The sequence below is a fragment of the Leishmania mexicana genome, chromosome 20 (genome assembly GCF_000234665.1).
Source record: "Leishmania mexicana MHOM/GT/2001/U1103 complete genome, chromosome 20".
In the NCBI taxonomy this organism is placed as follows: domain Eukaryota; phylum Euglenozoa; class Kinetoplastea; order Trypanosomatida; family Trypanosomatidae; genus Leishmania; species Leishmania mexicana.
Window position 1 is genome coordinate 853239 of NC_018324.1, and position 25508 is coordinate 878746.

Here is a 25508-nt window from a genome sequence, read left to right on the forward strand (position 1 = left end):
GATTTCAACAATGCAATGTATCTCCGTTACCGGACACGGTTGCTGACGACAACCATTGACTCAAATAACCAAGATCTGCTATGACTCCGTGTGCGCGCGGTGCATTGCGGCGTGTTTGCGCCTTGCTTCCCTTTGGTCCTCCCTGCTGCCCTTTCTTCTTCCCCCCACTCCCGCCCTGCCCCCACTCGCGCTTGTGCGTGCGCCGGCCCATCCGCAGGATGACACAAAATGTTTCATTGTAGTGTGCGCTGAGCTGGACGCCTGCTGAGAAATCGAACATATCGCAAATCACTCCACTCTGAGGGTTGCCGAGTGCGCGTGAGGCGCTGCGCCGCGGATGTTTGGGAGAGGGGGGGGAGCGGACGGGCGTGGGGGCTGTGGCGGCATGTCTACTGCCGCTCTGCAGTGCCGACGGTAGGCGTGCTCTGCTTGCCCTGCTCGTGTGACGCTGTTATAATCCCGTGCCGCGCATCTGATCTGTAGGCGGGACGATTCATGCACAGCGAAGATGCGAGGGGCGCCGCCGGCCCTGTGCTGTGCGTGCGCTGGGTGCACCACGCTGCCATGATTTCAACAATGCAATGTATCTCCGTTACCGGACACGGTTGCTGACGACAACCATTGACTCAAATAACCAAGATCTGCTATGACTCCGTGTGCGCGCGGTGCATTGCGGCGTGTTTGCGCCTTGCTTCCCTTTGGTCCTCCCTGCTGCCCTTTCTTCTTCCCCCCACTCCCGCCCTGCCCCCACTCGCGCTTGTGCGTGCGCCGGCCCATCCGCAGGATGACACAAAATGTTTCATTGTAGTGTGCGCTGAGCTGGACGCCTGCTGAGAAATCGAACATATCGCAAATCACTCCACTCTGAGGGTTGCCGAGTGCGCGTGAGGCGCTGCGCCGCGGATGTTTGGGAGAGGGGGGGGAGCGGACGGGCGTGGGGGCTGTGGCGGCATGTCTACTGCCGCTCTGCAGTGCCGACGGTAGGCGTGCTCTGCTTGCCCTGCTCGTGTGACGCTGTTATAATCCCGTGCCGCGCATCTGATCTGTAGGCGGGACGATTCATGCACAGCGAAGATGCGAGGGGCGCCGCCGGCCCTGTGCTGTGCGTGCGCTGGGTGCACCACGCTGCCATGATTTCAACAATGCAATGTATCTCCGTTACCGGACACGGTTGCTGACGACAACCATTGACTCAAATAACCAAGATCTGCTATGACTCCGTGTGCGCGCGGTGCATTGCGGCGTGTTCGCCGCTTTCTGCCCTGATACTCAGGGCACTGTGTGTGTGTGGGATGCTCTACAACGCTGTTCTTGTCTGCTTTACTGTTTGTAGGCTGCCTCTCCCTGCTTGACGTTGTTTGTGTCGCGTTTTTTCTCTTCCCTGTGATCATTGTGGTCGTGCTGGTCTCGAGCAGATCGCTCACGCTCTTTGTTAGTGGTACGTCACTGCGTAGGTCTAGGGTCGATCGTGGACACACAAGTTCCTCTTCGGCTTTGCTGCACATATCTCGACGCTCCCTGATATTCATTCTAGGACACATTCATTTTGAAGGAGCTGAACTACCTTTGACGCCCTCTGCCGTTGGTGTGTGTCACTGGTCTCTCCAGTGAAGGAACTTGTGGCCTTCTGCATTCCGTGTTGTCTGTCGGGCGCATACAGTGGCTCCTCCTCCACATCGTTCCCGTTAAGAGAACTGCTCCAGCGCCATGGCGGACGAGGAGGACTATGATTTGGAGGTGAATAGGAAAGAGACGGATAAAATTGAACGCCCGGAGCGGCTGATCGAGGTCCTCCAGCACGATACTAACCGGATACTCACGGAGGAGATGGTAGAGCACGCGCAGACGGTGCTCGACTCCATGCCGGTCGAACACTCCTACAAAGATGTAGCGGCGAAGTTGAAGGGTCGACTTGACAGCGCATACGGCGGCACCTGGCACGTCATCGTAGGCAAGCACTTCGGCGCCAACGTCACCAACGACGATGACACCCTGATCAACATGAAGATCAACGGCGTGTACTTCTTAGCCATGCGCTCGGGTCCACCGGAACGGCCGCAGGAAGTTGCTGACAACGAGACCGTCGCAGCGGAGTGACGAAGAGGAGGAAGTCGGGGGCCCTCTAGGACGAAATAGACGAAAGATAAGAGAAGAAGAGTGGTGGAGAGCTGGAAAGAGAGATCGCGTGGTGCTCTGGGGGGGTGGAGTGGGCAGTCTCTCTCGCGCGTGAGACGGTGCTGTTGCAGCTTATGCAAAGGGGCTCCTTGTGCTTTCTGTTCACTGATGCGCAACGCCATCCCCTCTCTCACTTTCGTTCTCTCGCAACACGTGAGTATTCTCAGCTCGATGTACAGCTTCCGTTGTTTCTCTCTCTCGGTATGTGTGGCCTATGCAGATACGTACATTGTATTTTTTTTCTTTGGCGGCTGGATGCGATGCCGCACGGATGCATGTGTGTGTGTGTGGTTGTGTTTCTCTCCAAGGGGGAGGGGGTGGCAGAGGGCCTTTTTTTCGATTGCCGCCGTGCTCTTTGATGCACCGAGGCGCACACAAGCCTACGTATATGCGCAAACGCGTGCAAAGATGCCTTGTACCCCCCTTCCCCCCCACTGTTCGACATCCGTTGCTCTTGAGTATCATGTACAAGAGGGTTATGTTCAACCATAGAAACAACGGTAGGTGGATGGCTCCGGGGAAGTCTCGGGAGGGAGGTGCGTGCCGCAGTACACACACACTCGTTAACAGGAGTTGTGACGCACAAACCACTGCCACGCCTTTCAGACGACGCGTTTGGTTGCAAGGCTTCATGGGTGTCTTTCGTGACTGTGCGAAAAGAGCAGACTCTGTGGCGAACTGGTCTTGCTCTCCCTGTGAGCCTCTCTCACTGCCAGTGTACGGCGCCTGCGTGAGACCGCCACCGGCTACTTCTGCTGCTGTCGTCGTCGCGGCATCACACCGCCTTTTTTTTGCGGTTACGCTCTCTCTCCTCTTTCTCCCCTGACTGTGGCATCTATAATCATGGATGCTTCGCCGCGCCCGGCTCCCGCACGTGCGTCTCCGACCCACACCCGTTTCCGCCGCAGTGACAGAGAGAGACTTGTTCACGGTTCGCACTCGGCGTAACAGACGGTGGAAGTGTGACCGCACCGCACCACCCCACGCACACCTGCACCGAACACATCTGCGTGCACACGCACGGCGCGGTAATTGAAGGCGCAAATGCCGGCACCAAAGAACAAGCTCAAGTCGTTCGGAAAGAACCGACGCGAGATACGTTCGGCGACGACTACGTACGACGACAATGGCAACTGGGTAGGTACGCCACACCAAGACAAGATGCGGCTTGTTGCGAACAAGTTGTTTGACAACTACTACAACACGTTGCAGCAGCTAGGCCGCGTGGTGGCTCGCACCGTTTATCCGACTTCAACTGATGCCTGCGTCTCGGCTGCTTCCTCTTCATGCGCCGCTGCACAGGACGTGTCCGCCGATGTTGCGGCATCGCTGTGGATGAGGGAGATGGAGCTCTTTCGCACGCCGCTGCTCACGACTTGTTGGATTAACGACACTGATCCCCTCGCGGCTCACGTGCGAGCCTACATGGAGTCTCTCGACTCGTCACTCTTGGAGCCGATCTCGTGGTATCCGATCGCTGGCATGGGCTGGCGCATCCTCGCCGACAAGGCCGGGTTCCGCAAGCGTCCCGAAATGCAGCCGCTGCGGCAGTACTTGATCAAGCAGACCGCCCTCGGCACCATCAGCCGACAGGAAGAGGTCTCGATGATTCCACCGTTCCTGCTCGACATTCAGCCGAACGACGTCTGCCTGGACATGTGCGCCTCTCCCGGCTCCAAGACGGCTCAGATGCTGGTGGCACTAGGCCGCCACAAGGTCGTGCCCTTCGACTCTGACGCGTCGCCGTTCCCCTTCGAGTACGACAGCGATGGCCTTGTGATCGCCAACGAGCTGGACGCTAAGCGGGCCAACATGCTGGTGCACCAGGTGAAGCGGCTTCGCCTGCTCTTTCCCTTTACCCTCTTTACAAACCACGACGCACGATATTTTCCCGAAATGTCACTGCAGCCGCAGCCCGTTGACGCAGAGAAGGCGGCGGCCGGTGCTGAGGTACTTCGCTTTGACAAAATCCTGTGCGATGTCGTGTGCTCCGGCGACGGCACGCTGCGTAAGGCGCCGCACATTTTCAAGCTCTGGTCCCCCAAGGAGGCCATCAACCTGCAGAAACTACAGATTGAGATTGCGCTGCGGGCGTGCCACCTCCTCCGCGTAGGCGGCCGCCTTGTCTACAGCACTTGCTCGCTGAACCCGGTCGAGAACGAGGCGGTGGTGGCGCAGATCGTTCACCGCACCCGTGGCGCCATGCGCCTCGTGGACGCCAGAGCACTGCTGCCGAAGCTCGTGTGCGCTCCTGGCATGACAAAGTGGACGGTCACAGACGCCAAGGGACGCGTGTTTCCAGCCCCGGAGGGCAACATGCACGAGGCGCTGTTTCCGCCCCACACCCCAGGCGGGTACAGCTCCGCCGCCGTCGATGCGCTGGATTTGTCGCTGTGCATGCGTCTCTTCCCCACCCACTGCAAGGGTGGCGGTTTCTTCGTGGCTGTACTCGACAAGGTGAGCGAGTTCCGGCTAAAGAAGCTAGAAGAGCTCAAGGCGGAGGAGAAAGACGCCTCAACAGAGAACGCGGTGGAGGCAGCCACGGAGCGGCAGACCATCATCGGCACTACGGTTCCTCCAAAGCGCGAAAAGAAGGAAACGCATACCGTCAGTGCCGGCGGCGCGGAGGAGACAGCGGACGCCGGTGTCGAAGCGCTGGAAGCGGAGTTGACCACGGCACATGAGCTGGCTAAGCCTAAGTCTCTGCCGCCGCAGTTTGTTGGCGCGCCGGCGGAGATCCAGCGCGCCATCATCGACTTTTACGAGATTCCGCAGTTTCCCATGCAACTTCTGTTTGTTCGCACCGCTCAGGGAGAGCGCGAGCTGCGGTTGACCCCTGGCTCGGTGTGCAGCATTGTCTCTCGCATGGCTGCGCAGGTGCTGGAGCACAAGACGGACAACGTCCTCATCGTCTCAGCCGGGCTGCGCGTGATTGCGTTTGAGTGTTTGGACAAGGGATGGCGCATCGTGAGCGAGTCTGCGGTCCTCTTCGCAAAGCTGATGCGCCGGTCTTCGCGCCTCGTGCGCGTCCCCGTCTCTCTCATTCAGGACATGGTTGTGAATGGCGGGAGGCTAAAGGAAAAGCTGCTCGAGAGCGTCAAGGACACACAACTGCGCAGCAGACTCGAGTGCCTTCCAATCGGCGCCTTTCTGCTGGAGATCGAGGCGCCAAAGGCGCTCGGTGGCGTGTTCTACTCGACCGCCCTGCGCGCTCGCTCGCGCATTCAGCTCCTCGTGGATCACGAGGACCTGGAGGGCGTGCAGCTGCGTCTCGGCGAAGACCCGGTAAAGCCCGCGGAGATTCCAGAAGCGGAAAAGGAAGACGACGCGTGAGAGCAGCAGTGAGGTTCTTTTCCGGGGCTGAATAGCGACGCCCCCACGCCCCCGGTGCGAGGACGCCGCGCGGTCATCGACGTCTGTGGGCCGCGCATAAGCGCGTGTTTTGCTTGTAAGCGGACTGTGCATTGATGTGAGCCGCGGATAAGCAGCTAAAACCTTGTGAGCTTGCTTGAGTGGTCAGCGCCTCTAACATGGAAAAGGCCGAAACGAAAAGCCCATGCATATATATATATGAGAATGAGGGTCGGATGAAGAGAACAGTAGCGTTCCCGACGGGGCTCATGACGCGCGCGCATACACGCAACTGGGAAGGGCACCTCACTCGCGCAGATAAGTGTCTCGCTCATGTTTTTCCATGAGAGCAGATCGCTCGAGTGAGCGCATGTCATGAGACGAGGACCGTGCTCGCCGGCTCCGAGACCCGCCCTGCTCCCTCCGCCCACCCCCACCCCCTCGTCGAGGGTAGGCTGGATGCTCACACCCGCAGCACATCTTTTCACACATATATGCATGGCTGTGTTCTCTCGACTGCTCTCTTCTTCGCGCATGCCTCTTCCTGGATTTCTGTGTCTGAGCAGCTGCTGCTGCTCACTGCACTATCGGAGGCGCCGACAGCACACGCACTCCTCCGTTTTCTTTTCCTGTACTCGTTTCTTCTGTGAGGCCCGGTGAGACACACAGGTAGACCGCGCCAGCAGCAGCGAGCAAGCAGGGCCTCCGTGCTTCTGCGAACTCCTTCTCGTCTCTTCCTCCCCGCTTCTTTGTTTTTTTTTTTATTATTCTTGTTGTTGTGGTGCCCCTTCTCTCCATTTTGGGCTGAAAGTGCCGTTGGTAATTCCCCTCCTCCTCCTCCTCCTCCCTCTCCCCCCTAACCTCTCTTTCTTACCTCTCCGCATCCTCTCGTTTTTTTTTCTTACCCCTGCCTTGTTCTCTCCCTCTCAGTGTAGACGTGTGAGTGCTGTTCAAGACATGCTAGCAGGGCACACTTCTCTGTGCTTGCTTCTTGGTTTTCGCGTTGTTGTGCCTCCACCCCACCGCCTTCCCCTTCTCTCTGCTGTTCGGCGTCTGTGAGTGTTGTGGGACTTTGCCTCAACGCATGAGATCCCTCTCGCGGTGATTCCGTTGCTCGCTTGCCGCTCTATCTTCCTTGGCGTGTACCCCGGTTCGACAATACTTACGCCACTCCCTCTCCCCCAAGCCCCTCCCATCTACACCGCTTCGCTTCGCGGCTGCTAACATCATTCCTTGCGCACGGGGTATGGGAGGAGGTTTTTCCTACCTGAACACTTCCCGTCCTCATATATTTAACAGCAGACCAGCACCAGGCGGCTACCTTGGTCTTGGTAAAAGCTGCTCAACTCTCTTCCACCGCCCAGCTATCGTTCCGTTTCACTCCCTCATACGTACGCTGTGCAGAGGACGACGCTCGCGTTGCTTGTGTGGGGATCTTCGATTCTTGTATCTGCCTCCTTTTGTATTTTTCACCCACGCACACGCCTCTCTCTCTGCGCGTCGTGTGGCATCTTCTCTGCACCATTGTACCCACACAGGACACAGGCATCCGACACACAGAGGAGATGAGCCATGACGTCTCGCGTGTCAGTCGGCCGAGCTTGCGGCCCAACAGTTCCTCGAGAAGCAGTAGCGAGCCTCCCAATGCGTCGTTGCTAAGTGCAGCGGCATCAGCTGCAGTTACGACGCCGCCCTCGGACACGCAGGCCAGCGGCGTCGATGTCGCTGGCAGCGCCGAATACACTTGCGGCAACCACCAGCTCGACGGCAGCACCAGCACGGTGGGCTCCCTCATCGATGCGTCGTGCTCTAAAAGGGAGCGCAACCCAGAGTTCAACATGTACCAGCTGCCGATCGAGGAGCAGTTTAACCTGATCGAGGAGGAGTTTGCCGCCATCGAGGCGAGTACCATGAATCCGCGATTGTACAACTTCACCACCTCCAACGCCAACCCAACGAAGAACCGCTACATCAACGTACTCGCTAACGAGGAGACAATCTTCCCTCCAACGCGCTTGGCATCTGTGCCGCCGACGACGGGCGGTTCGAGACTCTCCACGTCCGGCTCTCCGTCTTCGATGGCATCGGCGACGACGCCGATGAAGTCCCTCGCATTCAGAGCGCAGAAGGTTTGGGGGGCCGCCGGGAAGCGACTCTTGGGCACACGGCGTGGCGGCACTTTACCGAGAGACTCTGAGGGAAACGAGAAATTCACCACCGGCTGCGTCACCGAGAAGTCTCCGCAATGGTATATCAACGCCAACTTGGTAGACACGAGTGTGGAGCCTGTATTTGTGGCCTCGCAAGCACCAGTGCAGGAGTGCATCGACGACTTTCTTGCTGTTATCTATAGCTGTGAAGTGACCCTGGTGCTGATGCTGACTGAAGTGGAGGAGGCTGGCTTTGTGAAGGCAGACCGGTACTGGCCAGAGGATAGCGCACCCGCCGACAGGATTGAGTCGTTCGGTAGCATGTGCGTGTACAAGGATGAGCAGGACCCGTATACGTACGACGCCACACACGAACTCGTGCGCCGACCATTCTACATACGCCCCTCGCCTGGGTCCCAAGCGCGCGCGCACAAGATCGTCATGTATCAGTATGTGGGCTGGCCTGACCGTGGCGTTCCCGACAGCACCGAATCTTTCGAGGAGCTCTTGAAAATCATTCAGGATTATGTAGTGGCGCCACCGACTCCAAATATGCCACCGGCTGGGCCGAAGAGCGCCGCCTACAGCCCCATCGCCACCAGCAGCGGAGGTGACGGCAGCACCAGCAATACTGGAAGTGACGCAGGAGCTGGCAAACTCACGCCCCCAGTCTTTGTGCACTGCAGTGCCGGCATTGGCCGTACAGGCACCCTCATCGGTGCCTACACGGCCGTGAAACTGACGGAGGCCGGACTCCTGACGAACACAAGTATCCGGCGCATCGTCACGGACATGCGCAAGGCTCGCTTTGGTATGGTGCAGCGCGTGGAGCAGTACATGTTTCTCTACATGATCGTGCTGCAACACATGGGGGTAGACGCGCGCAAGTTCAGCGCACGCATGCAGCCGCGAGCGGACATGTATAATATGCGGTGGATGGAGGCGAGACAGAAGGCGCTGCTTGGGGCTCGGGCAGCGAAGCGCTGAACAAGTCGCATAAATAACCAGTGAGGAGGATGCAAAGCAATGGAGTGATCGACTCCGACCGCTGTATGCGCGTGTTTGGGTCGGGGTGAGGTACTCCCTTCGCAGCAGGAGCGCAGGCAAGGGAATTGCCGGCAGTCTTCACAAGGACGCGATATGGACAGAGCTCGTCAACGCAACTTTCCGCGTCGCTCCTCGTGCGTGGGTCCGCCTCGAGATCGAACATACTCTTGCTGTGGAAGTCCCTTGACTGTGATGGAGGAGACGTCATTGTCGCTCATGGGCTAGGAAATGTGAGGGGGCGCAGGATCATGAGCGTGGCACGCCCGTGCATCTGCGTTCTTTGCTTTACTTGGCAGATTTGGACTCACCGGATTTCGGCGGGCGAGATATGTACGCCCAAGTCCTGGAGTGTCCACGGATGTGATGAACAACTTCATCGCCTTTCGCTATCCCTTTCCGTGCACAGAGCGGCGCCCCCCTTCCTCTCACTCCTTCATGTACGATATACTGAGCCCTATGCACGTGCTCGAGCGCTGATCAAGCGGTGATGAAGGGTCATGAGCGAAGAGTACGCAAAGGCATGCACAGGTGCGTTGTCACGCCCAGAGACTCCGTCGTATTGGGGGCCCCTCCCCCTTCCTCGCCCTGCTATCATACGCTCGTGGTGTTTGTGCTTGCGTCTCAGTGCAGCTTCAGTCGGCACATCTCTTTCTTCGGCTGCTTGGTGCGTGGGCGGTCGCTCATCTCTTCACGTATCCGCGCAAACCTCTACCCTTCACGGCCTCCTGGAGGAGACGTGCGGGAGGGGAGGGGTGGGTAGAGGAGTGCATGCGACACGATGTCGACTGCAGCGTTACTTAAAGGATGAAGCCCCGACCAGGCCACCCAAGCAAACACAAAGGAATGCCGCACACCTCCTACGCTGTGGCCAGACGCAGATGACTGAGCAGGATTTCGGCTTCGCATTTCTCAAAGAGGGCATAGAAGGGCATAAACCATGTGAGCAGAGGCGGATGGCCGGCTTCGCACGCTCGTCTTCTCGTTCCAGGAGAGCAGCCGTGCTGCCACCGTTTCTCCATCACCATTATCTGAAGCCACAATGCTGGTGTGTTGTGTGTTGTGTCTCATATGTGGGCGGGGGCGTGCGTGTCTGCCTTTGCGGCTGCACGCAATCGAGACAGTGACTACTTGCAAGCGAAGAGGAAACGCTCGGGCAAACCGCCGGGCCATCTTCCCTTACACCCGCCTTACCGTTCCGTATCCTTCTCTCGCACCTTCGACGCCCATGCGCCTCATCCACCCACCCCAAACCCACTTGCACAGCGCCAGAACCGCATCACACGAAAACTGAGAACACAAGCGGAGAAAAGAAAAAGCGAAAAAAAAACGAGCACGAGACGGCAGGAGACGCAGCCGATTCGCGTCGGACAAAGAGGGCGCCGTATAGACACCTGGCTGGAGACTGGAAGAACGGCGGTGCAGCACGCACACATACGCACTGGTCTATGATGGATGGAAAGCGCAGACAGTACGTGCCACCGGCGCTAGGAGGCTCGCCGGCATCTAACGCTGCTACAACCGCGGCGGCCGCCGCCGGCAAGCGCCTCATCAGCCTCCGAAACAGCGCGCGTCCGCCGGAGCCGTCCCCACCAACGCAGACCTCCGCGAACGCACAAGCGTTGCGTGAAGAGACCGTGGCAGGCATACGCCGGTGCGCACCATCCCTAAATTCGGGCAGCTCGCAGGTGTTTGAGCCCACCGGTAGGGATGACGGGCACTCTGACAGTGCCACCACCACAACGGCTTTCGCTGCCACGGCTCTGCCGCGCACGTCTAGAGACGACTCGCTCTCCCTTCCGCGCCCTCGCTCATACGCAGCGCCACCGCTACCGTCGTCGGGATCATCATCATCGCCAGCGCCAGCTACCGTTGCTGCTGCTGCTGCCGCCGCCGCATTGCTGAAGATTCGAAACAGAATCGGCAACAGCACAACACCCGGCACCGTTACCAGTGGTCACTCGTCTTCAGAGGTACTGTCGCAACCCTCGTCGCGCCACTCGACCGCCAGACCCCCGCAAAAGGCGCTGCGATCGTGGACACAGCCAACGCTTTCTCTGCAGCGACCGCCGTCCGCCGCCGTCACCGTCACCAGTCACCCTACAGGAGAGCCGCACGAGCGGAGTTACGTCACCACCGCTTCCGCGACCCTGTCGCCGCAGCACGTATTTTTGTCCTCGTCATCACCTACTCCCCCTCCAGCGGACGCACCTGGATCAGCGGTGGAGCTGCATCGAGAGGTGCTGGGGCTGGGCGGTGACGCGGCTGGATGCAGCGACATGGTAGGACGGACATCGGAGTCACAAGCAGGGCTCAAGCGACCGCGCGACTTTGACGTCCCCTCAATATCCGATGATGAGGATGACAGTGACGATGGTGGTGATGGTGGACAGGGAGGTACCATCGCCTCCTCGCCAGCCTCTCTGCGTTCTTCCTCTTCCTCTACCGACAAGGCATCCGCGCCGCTCTCGATGATCAACGGCGTGGGTGCCGGTCTCTCTCGTGCTCCTGTAAGGGGTGAAGGGCTCGGCGAGGGCTCGGCAACGCGTCCCCTTGCAGCGTGGACAGGTTTCCTCCCGCGTCCTGGTGTTGGCGATGGAAGCACTGCACCAAGGCCGCAGTACCCTCTCGACCTTGCAAGTCTGCACCAGCACGCTCTTCCGCTGCTGAACAGAACCACCACGTCATCCGACAAAGAAGTCGCGCAAGCGACGTTCGACCATGAAACGGAGGAGGACGAGGATGCGGTCACAGATGATGAGACCGGAGAGGAGGATGGGGGTGGCGGCCGCCTGAGCATGGTGCAAAGTGACCCGCTCCGTGTCGTAGTGGATTTCGCTGAAGTAAGAAGGATTGCAGCGCGCACCAAGACGGTTGCTGCTGCCGTTGCCAGTAGTGATGGCGCCCTGCAACAAGCGGAGGAGGCGGAAGCCATGCTCACAGACGCCAGAAAGGGGAGAGAGTTGCATCACCACGCGAAGCAGGATAATGCGAACAGTTGCAGTCTTGAAGCAAGGCGCGACGCGCGGGACGTCGCAAGCGCACGCGCTCTCTTGGAGAAGCGAGCATGGGCTGACGTTCATCGGCGTGCGACTCAAGCGGCCACCACACCCGCATCACCATCGGAGCTTCTCCTCGACCTACTTCAGCATCTCCCCAGCACGGCGGTACGTGCGATTTACGACCAAAGCAGCTGCCCGCCCACCGCCGCGGCCAGCGGCTTCAACGAAGACTTCCACAAGTGCGTGCAGCAGTTCATGACACACATTGTGCTCCAGCGCGATGGCCGAACCGGCGACGCGAAACAGCCCTCCGTCTCGCTTTCTGATGCAGCGGCGGCGCAGCAAGCCAGTGCCTCTCCTCGCCATCGCAGTAGCATGCAACGAAAGGGTGCAAAGCAGAAGCAGAAAGACGGTGAAGTGAAGCAGCTCGTTGCGGCTGTCGAGAGGGGTATTGCAGACGATGTGCGCGATGTCGTTGCCTACGCCCGATTCGTCATGCAGGAGCGGCTGCATCAAGAGCAGCGGAAGGGGTCAGAACGTCCCTCACCACCTTCGAAGACGGCAGTCGGAGAATCGGAGGGGGACCTCTGCCCTGACGGCGACATGCGGGCCCCCAAACAGCACCAACAGCTTGCTGAGCTGCGAGCGGTGGTTGAGAGAAAGCTGAGCCTCATCTGCGCTGCTGCGGGTGCTACCGACGAAGAGGGCGAGTCCGAGACGGCGACCTTGCGCACGAAGCGAACGCAGAGCAAGGGGGGCTGCGGGGATGACGCAAACGGCACTCCAGGGGCAACTGATGCTGCGCTGCAGGATTCCAAGACAATGTTTATCGCGGCCCACACGCGATTCATGGACGTCGTGCGCAGCGCAGCGGCAAGTCGCCGCGAGAAAGTGGAGGCAGCTCAAGTTGTGGAGCAGAGACTGGAGGCCACGGTGGCCGCCTGGAGGAAGTCCTATGATAAGCTGCTGACGCGCGAGCTGAACCGTCACCGCGCGGGGAAGAGACCAGAGAAGCAATCACGGACGGAGGCACTGCTTGAGGCTCTGCAGCCGCATCAGGAGAAGCACCAGAAGCGGCAACCCCACCAACCCCCGGCTGGCCTGTGGGAGATGACGAAGGGAATGCACAAGAAAGATCGCAAGCACATGAATAAGCTTGTCAAGGCGGCGGCTAATGTGTTCCCTCTCCCTCCCTTCCAGTACCCACCAGCACCACCACACTTCTCTCCGTAGCGCCGCCCTTTCCTTTCCCTCCCACGCTTTGCAGTCTGTCCGTGACGGCGGCGGTCATCTCCGCACACACTCCCGAGCGACAGGCGTACGCACAGGCAGGCAAGCGCAAGGGCACATGATATGCGCCTGCTCTACGGGCTATCTCTCCCGTGCGAAAGAGAGTGAGGAAAAAAGAGAGCAGCTTCGATCGTGCACGCCGCTGTCCGAGTTGCATACACGCGGTTCCCGGCACCGCTTGCGTGCCTCGCGTTTGCCTTCTCATGTGGTTTCCTTTTTTTTCTGCATTTTTCAGTGAGTCTCATGAGCTGGCCCACCCCTTTTCCCCCTCCCCTTTCCGCCGTCGTCGCCTCGGTCGCTTCTTCTCGCGGCTGCTGTCGCGACTGTTGTTTGCCGCATTGGCTTCTCATGGCTCTGCCCTCACTGTTGCCCGCTTCACCGGCTCGTTTCCTGCTCTCGTTCTCCCTCTACTCTCCTCTGTTGTATTCGTCTTTCTCTCCCCCGCCCCTCCCCGATTTCGACGCTCAGAAGCAGCAGGGGTGGGGAGTGTGTCTCCGCAGCAGCGTTCAAAACTCCTGCTCTCTCTCTCTCTCTCGGCTTTCATAGTCGTCGCTCAGCACCATGGAGGCGCTGTTCTACGACCACACCGTCACCAGCACGGCAACCCGCCAGGCAGACCTTCGCCAGGCCCTGCAGGCATTTCTGGCAGACTCCGCATCGCGGTCGGCCATTCAGCTCATCGCCCTCTTTGTTCACATTCCCGTTCCTTCCACCGTTGCTGTGGCCGCCCACGCTGCGACAGGTAAAGCAACTTCCGCGGCTTCACCATCGCCTCCGGCGGCGTCCCATCGGAGTCGCGTCGCGAAAAAGCTGGCCTGGTGCGCCTGGGAAGCTGACCGACGCCTTTGTCAGGCAGGCGAGGATGCATCGGAGATGAACAAGTGGGTCACACACGATGACTTCTCGGCGTCACGAAAGGCTGGTGCCGGGATCGCCAGGTCGTCTTTCAGCAGCGCTTTTGTTGTCACTGTGGCTTTCTTGGCCCCGCACACACGTGACGACCTCGTTGTCTACGAGAGCTGGCAGCGCTGTGCAGAGATGTGCTCCGAGGCGTCGGCCGCTGGCGTGGCGCGCGGCTCCGCATCGCGAACCACTCGAATGCTCTCGCCACTGCGCCATGCCAGTCTCATCGCTCTTTCGCTTGGGGCTCCATCGCTGCTGTTGTCGTGGGCAGAGCGGCCCACGCGCTGTCACCTAGACAGTATTCTTCTTCCCCATCAGAGCCTTCTCGTGGATCTGTCGTGGTGGGTGGCGACGGCAAGCGGGAGTGCAGATGCAGTAAGCGATCCTGCAGCCGGCAGCCGTGTAAGCAACTCGGCGCTGCGCGATATATTTATCAGCGACGTGCAGCGTTCTTTGAAGCTGCCGAAGGGGGACAGCCGGTGCGCAGTCTGGATCTCGTATGCAACCCTTTTGGCGTCTCTGCACCCTCAGGTGATAGGCAGGGGCGACGGCGCCGACGGTGACGGCGTGAACATGGACATGCGCGTTGCAGGAAGTGCGTCACGGTGGAAGCGTGGCCGGAACTCGCTATATGGCGAGGTCTCCGGCGTGGACGAGCAGGCCTTCATGATGACGTACGGCCAGATTCGCCATCTGCTCAGCTCACTCAACGCCAGCCGAGCCGGTGCAGTAGGCCGCACGCAGTTCCTGCGCGTTGTTCTGAGCTACGGCGGCCCTTCTTCTGCTTTGCGCCGCCAGCTCGTGCACACATGCAGTCGCACAAAGCACGGAGTCACGGCGGTCGATGCAGCACTGCTGTGCACTCGGTCACTCGTTGACGTGCACGCCTTGTTTGGCGTGCTCGCCGGACAGGACACAGTAAACGTGTACAGTGAGGCCGCCGCGTTTGTGCGCACGGCGCGACGCCGCGCTAGCGCAGGCCAGGCATCGCAGCAACGGCATCAGCGCATCGCTGTTCAAAGCGCACGAGTGGAGATGTCCTCGTCACCCTCTTCCGGCCCCCCCGGCACCGAACACGAGGTGGCGGATCGTGGTGCAGGAAACCTGTGTCACAACGCCTTCGTGGAACGAGGTGCCAGAGCGCTGGCACGAAGGCTCCGACTGTGGGAGCGCAAACGGCTGGGCAAACGGGGACAGCGAGGGGTGCCCGTTCGCCCACGCGACAAGGCAGCAAAGAGGCCGATGAAGCGAGCGCATGCTGAGACCAGCGGTGCTGATTCGGAGCGTGTTCTCGTGCACGCTGTCGAAAGGGCTAGTCGAGCGGCGGTGAGTCCCAAGACGGGGAACAAGCGCCGAGCGGAGCCGCTAGCGAGCGGGGATGGCCGCCCTTCGGCCTCCGCCACGATAGCCTTGCTGCCACCCCAGAAGCAGCGGAGGACGGATGCGGCGACTGTCAGCCCAGCGCCGACTACTGATACAGCTCTCAGCTGGAGCGAGGATGTAGCTGGTAGTGGCTGAAGTAGGTGGGCTCCTGCCACCCCCACTGCGTTCCTCTGCGTCTGTCTGCTGAGATGCGCACAACACGAAATACACGCCATCTCTGCTTTGTTCTTCTTGATTTGCTTCGTGGTTAGCAAGGCTGCTGTCGGCGCAACAGGCATTGGTGTGCGCAGATAAGGCGTGCACGCACACGTACACGATAGCAGCACACGCAGCACTTTACATTGAAGAGGGACAAGTGACTTTTTCAGTAACGTGGCCGAGCAACCGCGGAGACGCGGAGGATTGCGGTGGTGCAGTTGCATTATCTTACGTTATCCATCTTTTCCCCTTTCAAGCTGCTCTTCTACCTTGCATGTCGGCCTTTTCACGCCGTCGCTGTTGGGGAAGGGGGGGGGGCGGTGAGTGTGTAAACACTCAGACAAAGGCCACGTCAGCGCACGGTCTCTCTCCCCGCCTCCGTCGAACGCCTCTCGCTTCACCAGTCGCTTGGCACCACCACCACCTCTCGTCCTCTACCCTCCTCTCCGTCTCTCGGCGCTGTCTCTATGTCTTACGTCCTTGTGTGCCGCCTGGGCACCCACAACAACGAAAAGAAAAACTAAGCATACGATAGCCCAGAGCATTACCAAAACCCTCGACACCCCACCTAGCAACAACGGCCGGGATCAGCACAACGAATAGCCGCCATCCCCTCAGCCACACCGCGCCATCCTCGCCTTTTTCTCTCTCACTATCTTTATTCCATAACACTACCGACAACAACAACAGCAGCTAAACACACACACACACACACACGGAAACCGCTCAATACAACGCACGCATCCACCACCGCCGCCACCACCACCACCACCACCAACCTCTTTCCTCTGTCAATCTCATTCGCACTGAAGAGAGCTTGCGGTCACGCCTTTCCGTCTCGTGTCGCGTACTTCCTCCCTCCCTCCCTCCCTCCCTCTCCCCCTCTCTCCCCTCTCGTAGCGACGATGAGTAAGGCTTTCGGCAGAGGCATGAATAACGGGAAGTTTGATAAGGACCCGGCGCCAAGGGATGCGGGTATTCCCATAAGATCTGGTGCAGACATGTACGGTAACGGTGCCCACACCCAGTATCCACAGGCAGAGCTCCACTACAGCGATACCGCGGGGCCGCCAGCAGATGGCACCCTGCTTTACCCCGAGGCGGCGACAAATCCAATTCAGGCACCAAAGCTCAGCCGCTTCCGCATTCAAGGCTTCAAGGACGTGTGGGCCACCTTCGCGTTCGCCATATTTTTGATCTTCTCGATTGCCTGGAGCATTGTGCAGATCGCCACATACCACTTCGACACTGACCCGCACAGCCGGTCTCCGTTCAGCGGGCCAAACGGGCCTCGCCTGATCTATGTCGTCATTGCGTGCGTCGCGTCTGCCTGTGCCTCCGTGATCAGCTCGATAGTGATGCTCACCTTGATGCAGCGCATTCCCGTCCAGATGATCTACGTTGCGAACATCATGACAATTTTTATGTTTGTCGCCTCTGCTGTGATGGCGTTCTTGCGGATCAATGTTGTCGTTGGCATTCTCATGATCATATGCGCCGTCTTTCAGGCCGTCTGGCTCTTCCTCGTGCGCCACCGCATCCCATTTGCGGCCGCGCTTCTGCGAACATCGGCGAGGCTTATCAGTACGTACAAGCTCACAATTGTACTGAACCTCATGCTGTGCGTTGCGTCATTCGGCTACATCGCGCTCTGGGGCTATGGTGTGGCGGCGCCAGTCGACCGCCTTTACAAGGACCAGGGCAACGGCGGCTACATCTTTGTGATTGTCTTGCTCGTCTTTACGATGCTGTGGGTGTCGCAAGTGACGCCGAACGTGATGCACGTGACGACGAGCGGCCTGGCCGCCACGTGGTACTTTGCCGGCTCGCAGAACATGCCGCGCAACCCCACACTGGCCTCGTTTAAGCGTGCCGTGACGACGAGCTTTGGCTCCATCTGCTTCGGCTCCCTCGTTGTCGCCATCATTCAGTTCATTCGCTGGCTGGTCGAAAGTTCCTCCAGCGACTACGAGAACGGCTTCGTGCAGTGCTTGCTGTCATGCGTTCTGCGATGCATCGAGAGAATCGTCGAGTACTTCAATCGCTACGCGTTCGTCCACGTGGCCATCTACGGCTGCAGCTACATCGAGGGTGCAAAGCGGACCTTTGCGCTGTGCAGGCAGTGCTTCTTTGCCGCCTACTTCAATGACTGCCTCGTGTCGCCGACCCTGAACATGTTCGCGTTCGCCGTTTCGCTTGTGTTTGCGTTCATCGCTGGTGTTATCTCCATGTCGTGGCCGATTGGCGTGCTCGCGTTCGTCGTTGCGTTGATTGTGCATTCGCTCTTTTTCGTGCCCGTGGAGAGCGCTGTGACGACTGTGTTCGTGTGCTTTGCGGAGTGCCCTGAGGCCCTGCGTGAGTCCGACCTGGAGTTGTACGCCACCATCCACGCCGCGGACGCGAACGGCACGCACAACAATGCCCCGCCACCGTTGTAAGCGACCGCCAGGAATGATGAACGCATGATATAAAAGGAAAACCCTCGGCGACAGCGAAACTGTGAGGAGCCGCGGCCGCCACATCAGGAGGAATGCCATATACCGGACATTCTTCTTTTGTCTGTTGTTCGTCGGCATCATGGTATATCCTCGTGTGAGGCAGCACTGCTGTGGTCCACACCGTTGGACGCCGCGTTTTCGTTTCATTCTCTCTCTGCATTTTCATCATTTTTTTTGTTGTTGTTTGGCTTTCGCCACTATTTCCTGCATATGCGGCGGATCTGTTGTCGACGTTTTTGATGTTCGTTTTTGTTGTTGTTCTTCTCACCTCTCCCCACCCTCTCCTCTTTTTCTCCCCTTTCCTTCTCTCGTTGCTTTAGCCAGTGGCTTCCAACACGTGTGCACATCTGCGAGTGTGCACGTGCGTGTGCGTGTACGTATCTCGCACTGTCCCTCCTGTGTTGATTCTTCTTGGCTTTTCAATATTTGCCGTGGTTTCTTTGTTTTTTTTTTGCCTTATTTTATCTCACACACATCACGTGCATCGAAGGCATCGATGGCAGTCGCCTTTGTCGCGCCTCTCGCACCAGCTCGTCATGCTGCATGACGTCTCTGGGGATTCTGTGTATCTTGCTACGTCACGAACGTTTTCGAGCCGCCTCCCCCAGTGTGCTCCTCTTCAGCTGCTTCGATTTCGCTCATGGCCTCTTTCGAATTCGTGTCTCTGTGTGTGTGTGCGTTTTTTTTCTTGTTGCTGCACATAAGTATTTTTGCCGGTCTTTGGATGTGTTTGAAGTGCGTCTGTAGATGGGCAGGGAGTGGGGTGCGTCGAGTGAGCTTGCTGTGTGGGTGACGCCTTGTCTTTGAGGAACCGCCTGCTCTCATGTACCCCTCCCCCTTCTTTACACGCATACAAGGGAGTTCTTTACACATCCCGGGTCTGGCAAATACATGTTGCCCTGTTGCTGATGAATGCGCATCGTTGTATTTGGTCCCCACCGTGCTGCCGTGCAGGGGGGAGAACGACCTCCCTTAGGTGTGTCGTTTGCTTTTCACCAGCGGGATGAAAATAAGCGACAATGGAACAAGAAGGCTGTGTGCGTCTACGTGTGCGCATAAGCGCGGGAACAGGAAGAAGCTCCCCTTCCTGCCCCCACCCCTCTCCGGCTTTGCTCACCTCGCGTCCTACTCGCCGTTTCTTGGCTCGCAGCACATCTCGATGTGCGTGCGTGTGTGTGTGTATGTCGTTCGCCCTTGATATAGGCTTGTGCGGTCAGTGTGAGTGAGCGGGGGAGGGGGAGAAAGCATATGGACAGAGGGCAGGTCTGCACATATCGGCTCCGATAGTGATCATGCGCATCAGCAATGTGGCAGCTGGTTATGCCGACGCTGAACCCACCAAGCATCGCCTTCCGCCGATATCATTTTCTCTCACTCGCTCACGTCTTCTGCTGCTCCTCTTCGGCCTCCGCCATCCGTCATTCCACGCCTCTCCTCTTCTCTTCTCCATCCTTCGTTCTCCCTCTTCCGGTCGACACAATACACTGAGCCGCCTCCGCGTGTTCGACCGTCACTTCGGAATCCGCGACTCTCTGTGCCAGCTCGGAGACGCACCTTGCCAAACATATCATCGACGCCGCTCCGTCGGGGTCCCTGTTACCAGAACGATACCACACTTGAGTCTGTTTGGTCACTTTCTCTCCAATACTTAGATCCTTTTTCTTGCAACGCGGTAGTGCATCAACGCACACTGACACACGTACACGCGAAGGCACCGCACGAGTGGTTCAGCCTCTGCAGCCCTCCTCCCCCTCCCCCCTCCCCCTCCAGCCATGTTTCGCGGCCACACGTTCTTGGTCTCTCTTGCGGCGTCGCCGTTGACGGTGGCAGAGCTTACCCAAAACGGCGGCCGCGTGGTGTACCACTTGGATGACAAAACTCCCGTCACATGTGCCATCATCGCGAGCGATAACCAGCCCGGCACTCCCGCGCGCTGCAGCCGTGGCTGGGGGTCGGCAAAGGAGCTGCCTAAATCAGTGGAGAGCCGCATCCGTTCCAGTCGCCTCACAGTAGTCTACGAGCGTTGGGTGCATCAGTGCCTGTGCGAGAACCGTCTCCTGCTGCCGTGCCGAGACTACCCCGACACCATCGCTTACGACCCGTACTTATTTGCTGGCGTTTACTTCACGACGACCCAGCTGCCGCTGCAGCTGAAAGCGAACATTATCGCACTCATGCAGTTCTACGGTGCCACGTACCACAACCACCTACTGGACACGACTAACCTGTTGGTTTACAGTCACGTGAGCCTTTCACCTGCCGCCCCGCGGCATGCGGTGACGAGCCCTCTAGCACCTCAGCCCCTCGTTGCCGGTGGTCGAGACGAAGAGGCACCGTCGTCCACCAAAGAAACGGAGGCAGCAAACACCAGTTCCAGCCAGCAGTTGTCGACGGGCCGGTCTGGCGACAACCCTAACGAGGCTGCTCTACCATCGCTGACGAAGCTCGCCGTTGCGCGTCAGCGTGGCCTGGCGTGCGTGACACCACAGTGGGTGCAGCTGTGTCTGAACACTGGCGAACTGAAACCGGCAAGCTCGGCTCTAGGGGCTGCACCTCTTGCTCAGACCCCGTCGCTTCCTTCCACCAACTCCAGCGCAACCCTCCGGACTGACGCGCCTGTGCCCACCGTGACTGCTGCTGACGAGATTCGCTACCATGAGGAGGAAGTGGATCGATGGATCGACGAAGTACTCAGCAGCACCCCACCTTCGGCTCATCCGAACTCTGGTGGCGCCACGATGGGTGCGTGTGCGGCGCACCTCCCTGGGCCGTCGTTGTGCACGGTGCCGGGAAGACCGGAGGAAGCTGCAGAGGTGCGTGAGGCGCTCATGCTAGCAGCTCAGCTCTCCCTCTCTGGTGCGTCAGTGCCGAGGACGCGAAAGCGGCGTCGCGCGCACTAACAGCAGATCAACAAAAAATCAGAAAAGAGAACAGAGGGCGCTGATGGTGACGGGAGATCGTAGAGCCGCCGCTGACATCTGCTCCCTCTCTCGACCCACAGTCGCACATTGAATCTCTCGCATGCTTCATGTCGACTTTTCTAGGCGAGTCTGAGTAAATCCCAGTGAGCGAGAAAAGGACCGATATCGATGCTGCAGTGGTGTCCGCACTCGATGGAAGACGAAGAGAGTCGATGCAACTGCACCTATAGAAGCACGCGCACACACATACACATAGACAGCTTCACGCCTACGTCATAGATGCATGGGCACATACACGCATAGACAACAACGTTGGTAGGGCGACATAGAACGCACAAGATGCAACGAAATGCAAACAACACCCACACCCACCCACCCACCCACACACAAGAGCAGGAGGAACAGGAGTTGTTGCGTGTGCATGTGCTCTACGTTCCTGCCTCTTGCCGTGCTCACATAGCTTGATTGATTTTCACCGTGGCTACTTCTCTTTCCTTGCCCCCCCCCCTCCTCGTCCGGAACCGTCGCATAACATCGCACGCCTTGCGATTCGTGTTGTTGTGTTTTAAGGAAGGATAATACAACAGATCCTCCCCATTTCGTTGCCTCTGTTGCAGCGCACACTCAGGGCTGTCTCAGACTTCTTTTTCTTTTTCCTCACGGGCCGCGTGTAAAGTCCTCTGTGAGTTGCGTGAGGCCGGCTGCTGTTGCTTGGTTCGCTGTGTCTATTTTGCCACGCATGCCCCCTCTTCCCCCAGCCCTCATTCTCTCCCTTTCCCTAGTCACTGTTGCACTCTTCACACGCGTTGCATGTGCTGTTAACGGAGACAAGCATGGACAACACAGAAGACAAAAAAGAAAACACCACAGACGGGGAACCGAACTGGCGATGCGCCACGTTTGCCGTCCTTCTTTTTTGTTTGTTTGTTTTCGTCCCCCTTCGAAACGGGTGGGGGCTGCGGAGCTCGGACAGCCTGGGGACAGCACACACTGTGCCTCCTCCTCCTCCTCCCCCTCCCACCTTCCTTCCCACCTCTCTCTCTCTTTACGCATCTGCCTCATTTTTGTGTGCTTTTTCTTCTCTTCTCTTCGGCCCCTGAAACGTCCTGTGCACTCCGCTTGATAAGAGTGGTGAATGGCTGATGCTCCACGCATTCTCTCGGTACATCCTCTTCGTTCTCCCGCTCTACCCACTGTGTCTTTTATTGACCAAACACACTTGTGCGTCGCTCTCGCGCCGACGCGCACCTGCAGATTGCACTGTGCCGCCCTTCCTTTCCCCCAACACCCCCTATTGCGATATATCAGATCACCACGGTGCTCGTACACCACACAGCACCGAATACACCCTCGCATGCCTGCAAACACACCTTTTGCTTTGCGTACCTTTTTTCTACCTTGTCTCCGCCAATCTGTGAAGTTGAGCCGCCTCTCCTTGTTGTGTTGGAGCCTGCCATCGCTGTCGTTGCTGCCCTGAGACACACGTCATCTCCTCTCCAGCCACCTCCCACGGCAGGTAGCGCTTTTCCTCTAGTTGGTCGGCGCATGGAGTCAACCGCCATTCCGACTTTGTAGCTGTAATGATGAATACGCACGCGACACTCCAAAACTTATCCAGCACGCTGCTGACGGCGGGCGGCGGTGGTGGCGGGGCCGCTCACCACACTGCGCCATCTGCTGTCTCGTCTTCCTCGGCACTTGTGACGGCGAACAGCTTCTTTTCCCTTATCGACGCCTACATGAACCGCATCTTGCCGTGTGATACGAATATGAAGGTCCTCCTCGTAGACGACGGCGCGCTGCCGATGGTCGCGACTGCCTTCTCGCAGACGGAGCTGCTCAAGCACGGGGTGTACCTCGTCGAGTCCCTCAACAGCGCCGCGCGGCAGCGGAACTTGATGAAGATGCTGCGCTGCTACATTCTGCTGCGGCCAAGTCTCTCGAGTGTGGAGGCGGCATGCGTGGAGCTGCGTATGGCGAAGTACCGTAGCTATCACATCTTCTTCTGCGGCGCGACCAGTGCGGAGATGCTGGACCGCCTCGCGAACGCCGACAGTGACTCGCTCGTGGAGGAGGTGCAGGAGGTCTTCTGCGACTTCAACGCCGTCAATAAGGACGCCTTCGTGCTGGAGACGCCGCCGCCGCAGTCGCTTGTGTCGTCATTCATGTCAGCGTCGCAGGTGCGCCGTCTGGCGGAGGGGCTGGCCTCGCTCATGGTGGCGCAGCGCCGGCGACCCCGCATTCGCTACCAGAAGAATAGCCCGTTTGTGCAGCGTCTCGCCGCGGAACTCGTGAATGTGCTGAAAAGCGACCCCGGACTGTACGACTACCCCGCGCGGGACACGGTGTTGCTGCTTCTAGACCGCAACGACGACCCGCTCACCCCGCTCCTCACCCCATGGACCTACCAAGCAATGCTCCACGAGCACATTGGGCTGCGCTCCAATACGCTCAAGCTGCCGGCGGACGTGCAAGGAGCCGAGGAGGAGGGCTACGTCTTCTCCGAGCACGATGACGCCTTCTTCGCCAACAACATGTTCAACAACTGGGGCGACCTGTGCAACAACGTGAAGAAGTACGTTGACCAGTGCAAAGAAGCCCTGAATCTCGACCGCCCCACAGCCACCCTCGAAGAGCTCAAGGCGTTCATGCAAAAGATTCCGCAGACGAAGAACCTCACCGGGTCCGTCACGAAGCACACGACGGTGACCACGTATCTCTCCGGTGTCATCAAGAAGCGCAACCTGCTGGAGATATCTCTTCTGGAGCAGGACATGATCGCCTCCTCGGACCAGAGCAACCACTGGACACGCCTGCAGACCTTCGCGTCGCGCCCCAGCACGAGCCAGGAGGACCTCACACGCCTCTGCCTCATCTACCACCTTCGCTATGAGAAGCCCGGCGGCGCGTCGCAGGTGGCACCGTACCTCGACCGCGTCAACTCGAACTACGCCCTGCTCCTTAGTAAGCTGCGGCAGTACTACGGCCTTCATCGAAACACAGATCGCTTGTTTGCCGCTACCGGTGTCATGGCAAAGATCGTGAAGACGTTTGTGGATGTCGGCAACATCTACACTCAGCATGAACCGGTTCTGAAGCGCACCCTACAGCACCTGTACAGCGGCCAGCTCGACACCGCCTCCTACCCATACCTGGAACAGCCGACCTCCTCCTCCGGCGGCGGCGGTGTGGCGAATGTGGAGCATAAGCCAATGGAGGTGACCGTGTACATGTGCGGCGGATATACATTCGAGGAGGCAGCGCTGGTGCACGGCATTAACGCGCGCACCGCGTACAAGCCGGCGGATGCAGCCTCGTTTGCGGGCGGCGGAAGCAGCATCAAGGCGTCGATCGGCGGCGAAGACGTTCTCAACACGCACTCGTTTCTCCGTTTGCTCGACCAGCTCTCGCCATCGTAAGAGAGGCGTGACGTGCTGCAGCTCGTTAGACTGGGCTCCCGTAGCCTCGCTAGCTAGTCTGCCTTCTTTCCATGTTTGCATGGGAGTGCGTTCACGAAAGATGTTTTCACCCTGCTCGAGCTGCAGATTCAGGTCGCCATTGCACCTCACCGCCGCCGCCGACCCCCACCCCTCCTCGTTCGCCTATTTCTCTTTTCACTACCTCTCCCAGCTAGCCCTGACGATTTCCATGGCCACAGTACGTGTGCCCTTCCGCATGTTGGTGGTGCCCTACGATTTTGTTTGTTGCTTGTTGACGTTTCGAAACTAGTGTGAGCACTGTACAACACGAGCTGCCACGCACAGCCGGCATGGTGTATCACGCCCAACGAAGGCATCCAGAGGTCAGCAGAACAAGGGAAATAGACGGAAAAGGTGCGAGGTGATGCGTACGAATCAACGCCACAGTGCGTGCGTGTGAATTGTGCGGCATCTCCTTCATCCGACCGGGTGGGCTGATGAGGCGCAGATGCGGGAAGCGCGGCGAGGACGCCCCGAGTTGCGCCATCGAGGCCTCGAGGCTCCCATGTGAAGAGTCTCCGCCCCACATTCTGGGGTGCGGAGGGTCTCCGGGGGCCCTGGCCTGCAGCTGACCAGCTTCGGCCCTGGGCGTATCTGGCATGCACCTTTATCACCCCCTGCTACTCGCACGGCCGACGCCACCGCTTCCGCCCTCGAGCAGGGCTCTGGAGGCGGCCCGCCTGGATCAAGGCATGCCGCCCACCCGAGTCTCCGTCTGGCGCCGATCGCGCCGCACGTATGCGAGGAGGGGACAAGCAAGGGCAAGCAGAGCCCGTACGGCGCATGTCCCCGACTCGACGGCAGGACGGTTCGTCCTAGACGGCGAGGTTATCGCCGTATTCCTGCAAAAGCAGGTGAGTTGCGGTTGTTTGTGTGTGTGTGTGTCTGTGTCTACTTGCTGACCTGTTCGCTGGTGGCATGGGCACGCTGCTGTGCACACACAAAAGAGGAGGTAACTTCTCGTTATCGCCCTCGGCGCTTTTGTTGTTACGTTGTCGTTCTTTGCTTGTGTTGCTGCGCTCGCTTCTCTGGAGCCCTGCGCCATCTCTCTCACCTGTAACATGGACAGATACATTCACGCGCACGTATACTCAGGTGTGCGGACGACTTCTGT

At 58.9% G+C, this 25508-nt stretch overlaps 8 protein-coding genes across 8 annotated transcripts; all 8 read left to right on the top strand.

Annotated features, from left to right (window-relative positions):
- Nucleotides 1–1707: 1707 nt before the first annotated feature.
- Nucleotides 1708–2097, top strand: LMXM_36_2160 (conserved hypothetical protein; the record flags this gene model as incomplete). Its single annotated transcript, XM_003874518.1, has 1 exon — nt 1708–2097. One exon carries the CDS (start codon nt 1708–1710, stop codon nt 2095–2097), a length of 390 nt encoding a protein of 129 aa, XP_003874567.1.
- A 1122-nt stretch (nt 2098–3219) lies between these two features.
- Nucleotides 3220–5508, top strand: LMXM_36_2170 (conserved hypothetical protein; the record flags this gene model as incomplete). The annotated part of the gene is made up of 1 exon (XM_003874519.1): nt 3220–5508. The coding sequence occupies one exon, from the start codon at nt 3220–3222 to the stop codon at nt 5506–5508; it is 2289 nt and encodes a 762-aa protein (XP_003874568.1).
- Nucleotides 5509–7091: 1583 nt separating this feature from the next.
- Nucleotides 7092–8663, top strand: LMXM_36_2180 (protein-tyrosine phosphatase 1-like protein; the record flags this gene model as incomplete). The annotated part of the gene is made up of 1 exon (XM_003874520.1): nt 7092–8663. The coding sequence occupies one exon, from the start codon at nt 7092–7094 to the stop codon at nt 8661–8663; it is 1572 nt and encodes a 523-aa protein (XP_003874569.1).
- Nucleotides 8664–11191: 2528 nt separating this feature from the next.
- On the top strand, nt 11192–12955 carry LMXM_36_2190 (conserved hypothetical protein; the record flags this gene model as incomplete). The annotated part of the gene is made up of 1 exon (XM_003874521.1): nt 11192–12955. One exon carries the CDS (start codon nt 11192–11194, stop codon nt 12953–12955), a length of 1764 nt encoding a protein of 587 aa, XP_003874570.1.
- A 618-nt stretch (nt 12956–13573) lies between these two features.
- LMXM_36_2200 (conserved hypothetical protein) lies at nt 13574–15433 on the top strand (the record flags this gene model as incomplete). The annotated part of the gene is made up of 1 exon (XM_003874522.1): nt 13574–15433. One exon carries the CDS (start codon nt 13574–13576, stop codon nt 15431–15433), a length of 1860 nt encoding a protein of 619 aa, XP_003874571.1.
- Nucleotides 15434–16401: 968 nt separating this feature from the next.
- On the top strand, nt 16402–17934 carry LMXM_36_2210 (conserved hypothetical protein; the record flags this gene model as incomplete). Its single annotated transcript, XM_003874523.1, has 1 exon — nt 16402–17934. The coding sequence occupies one exon, from the start codon at nt 16402–16404 to the stop codon at nt 17932–17934; it is 1533 nt and encodes a 510-aa protein (XP_003874572.1).
- Nucleotides 17935–19766: 1832 nt separating this feature from the next.
- Nucleotides 19767–20894, top strand: LMXM_36_2220 (conserved hypothetical protein; the record flags this gene model as incomplete). Its single annotated transcript, XM_003874524.1, has 1 exon — nt 19767–20894. One exon carries the CDS (start codon nt 19767–19769, stop codon nt 20892–20894), a length of 1128 nt encoding a protein of 375 aa, XP_003874573.1.
- A 1760-nt stretch (nt 20895–22654) lies between these two features.
- On the top strand, nt 22655–24334 carry LMXM_36_2230 (vacuolar protein sorting-associated protein 45-like protein; the record flags this gene model as incomplete). The annotated part of the gene is made up of 1 exon (XM_003874525.1): nt 22655–24334. The coding sequence occupies one exon, from the start codon at nt 22655–22657 to the stop codon at nt 24332–24334; it is 1680 nt and encodes a 559-aa protein (XP_003874574.1).
- Nucleotides 24335–25508: the final 1174 nt, after the last annotated feature.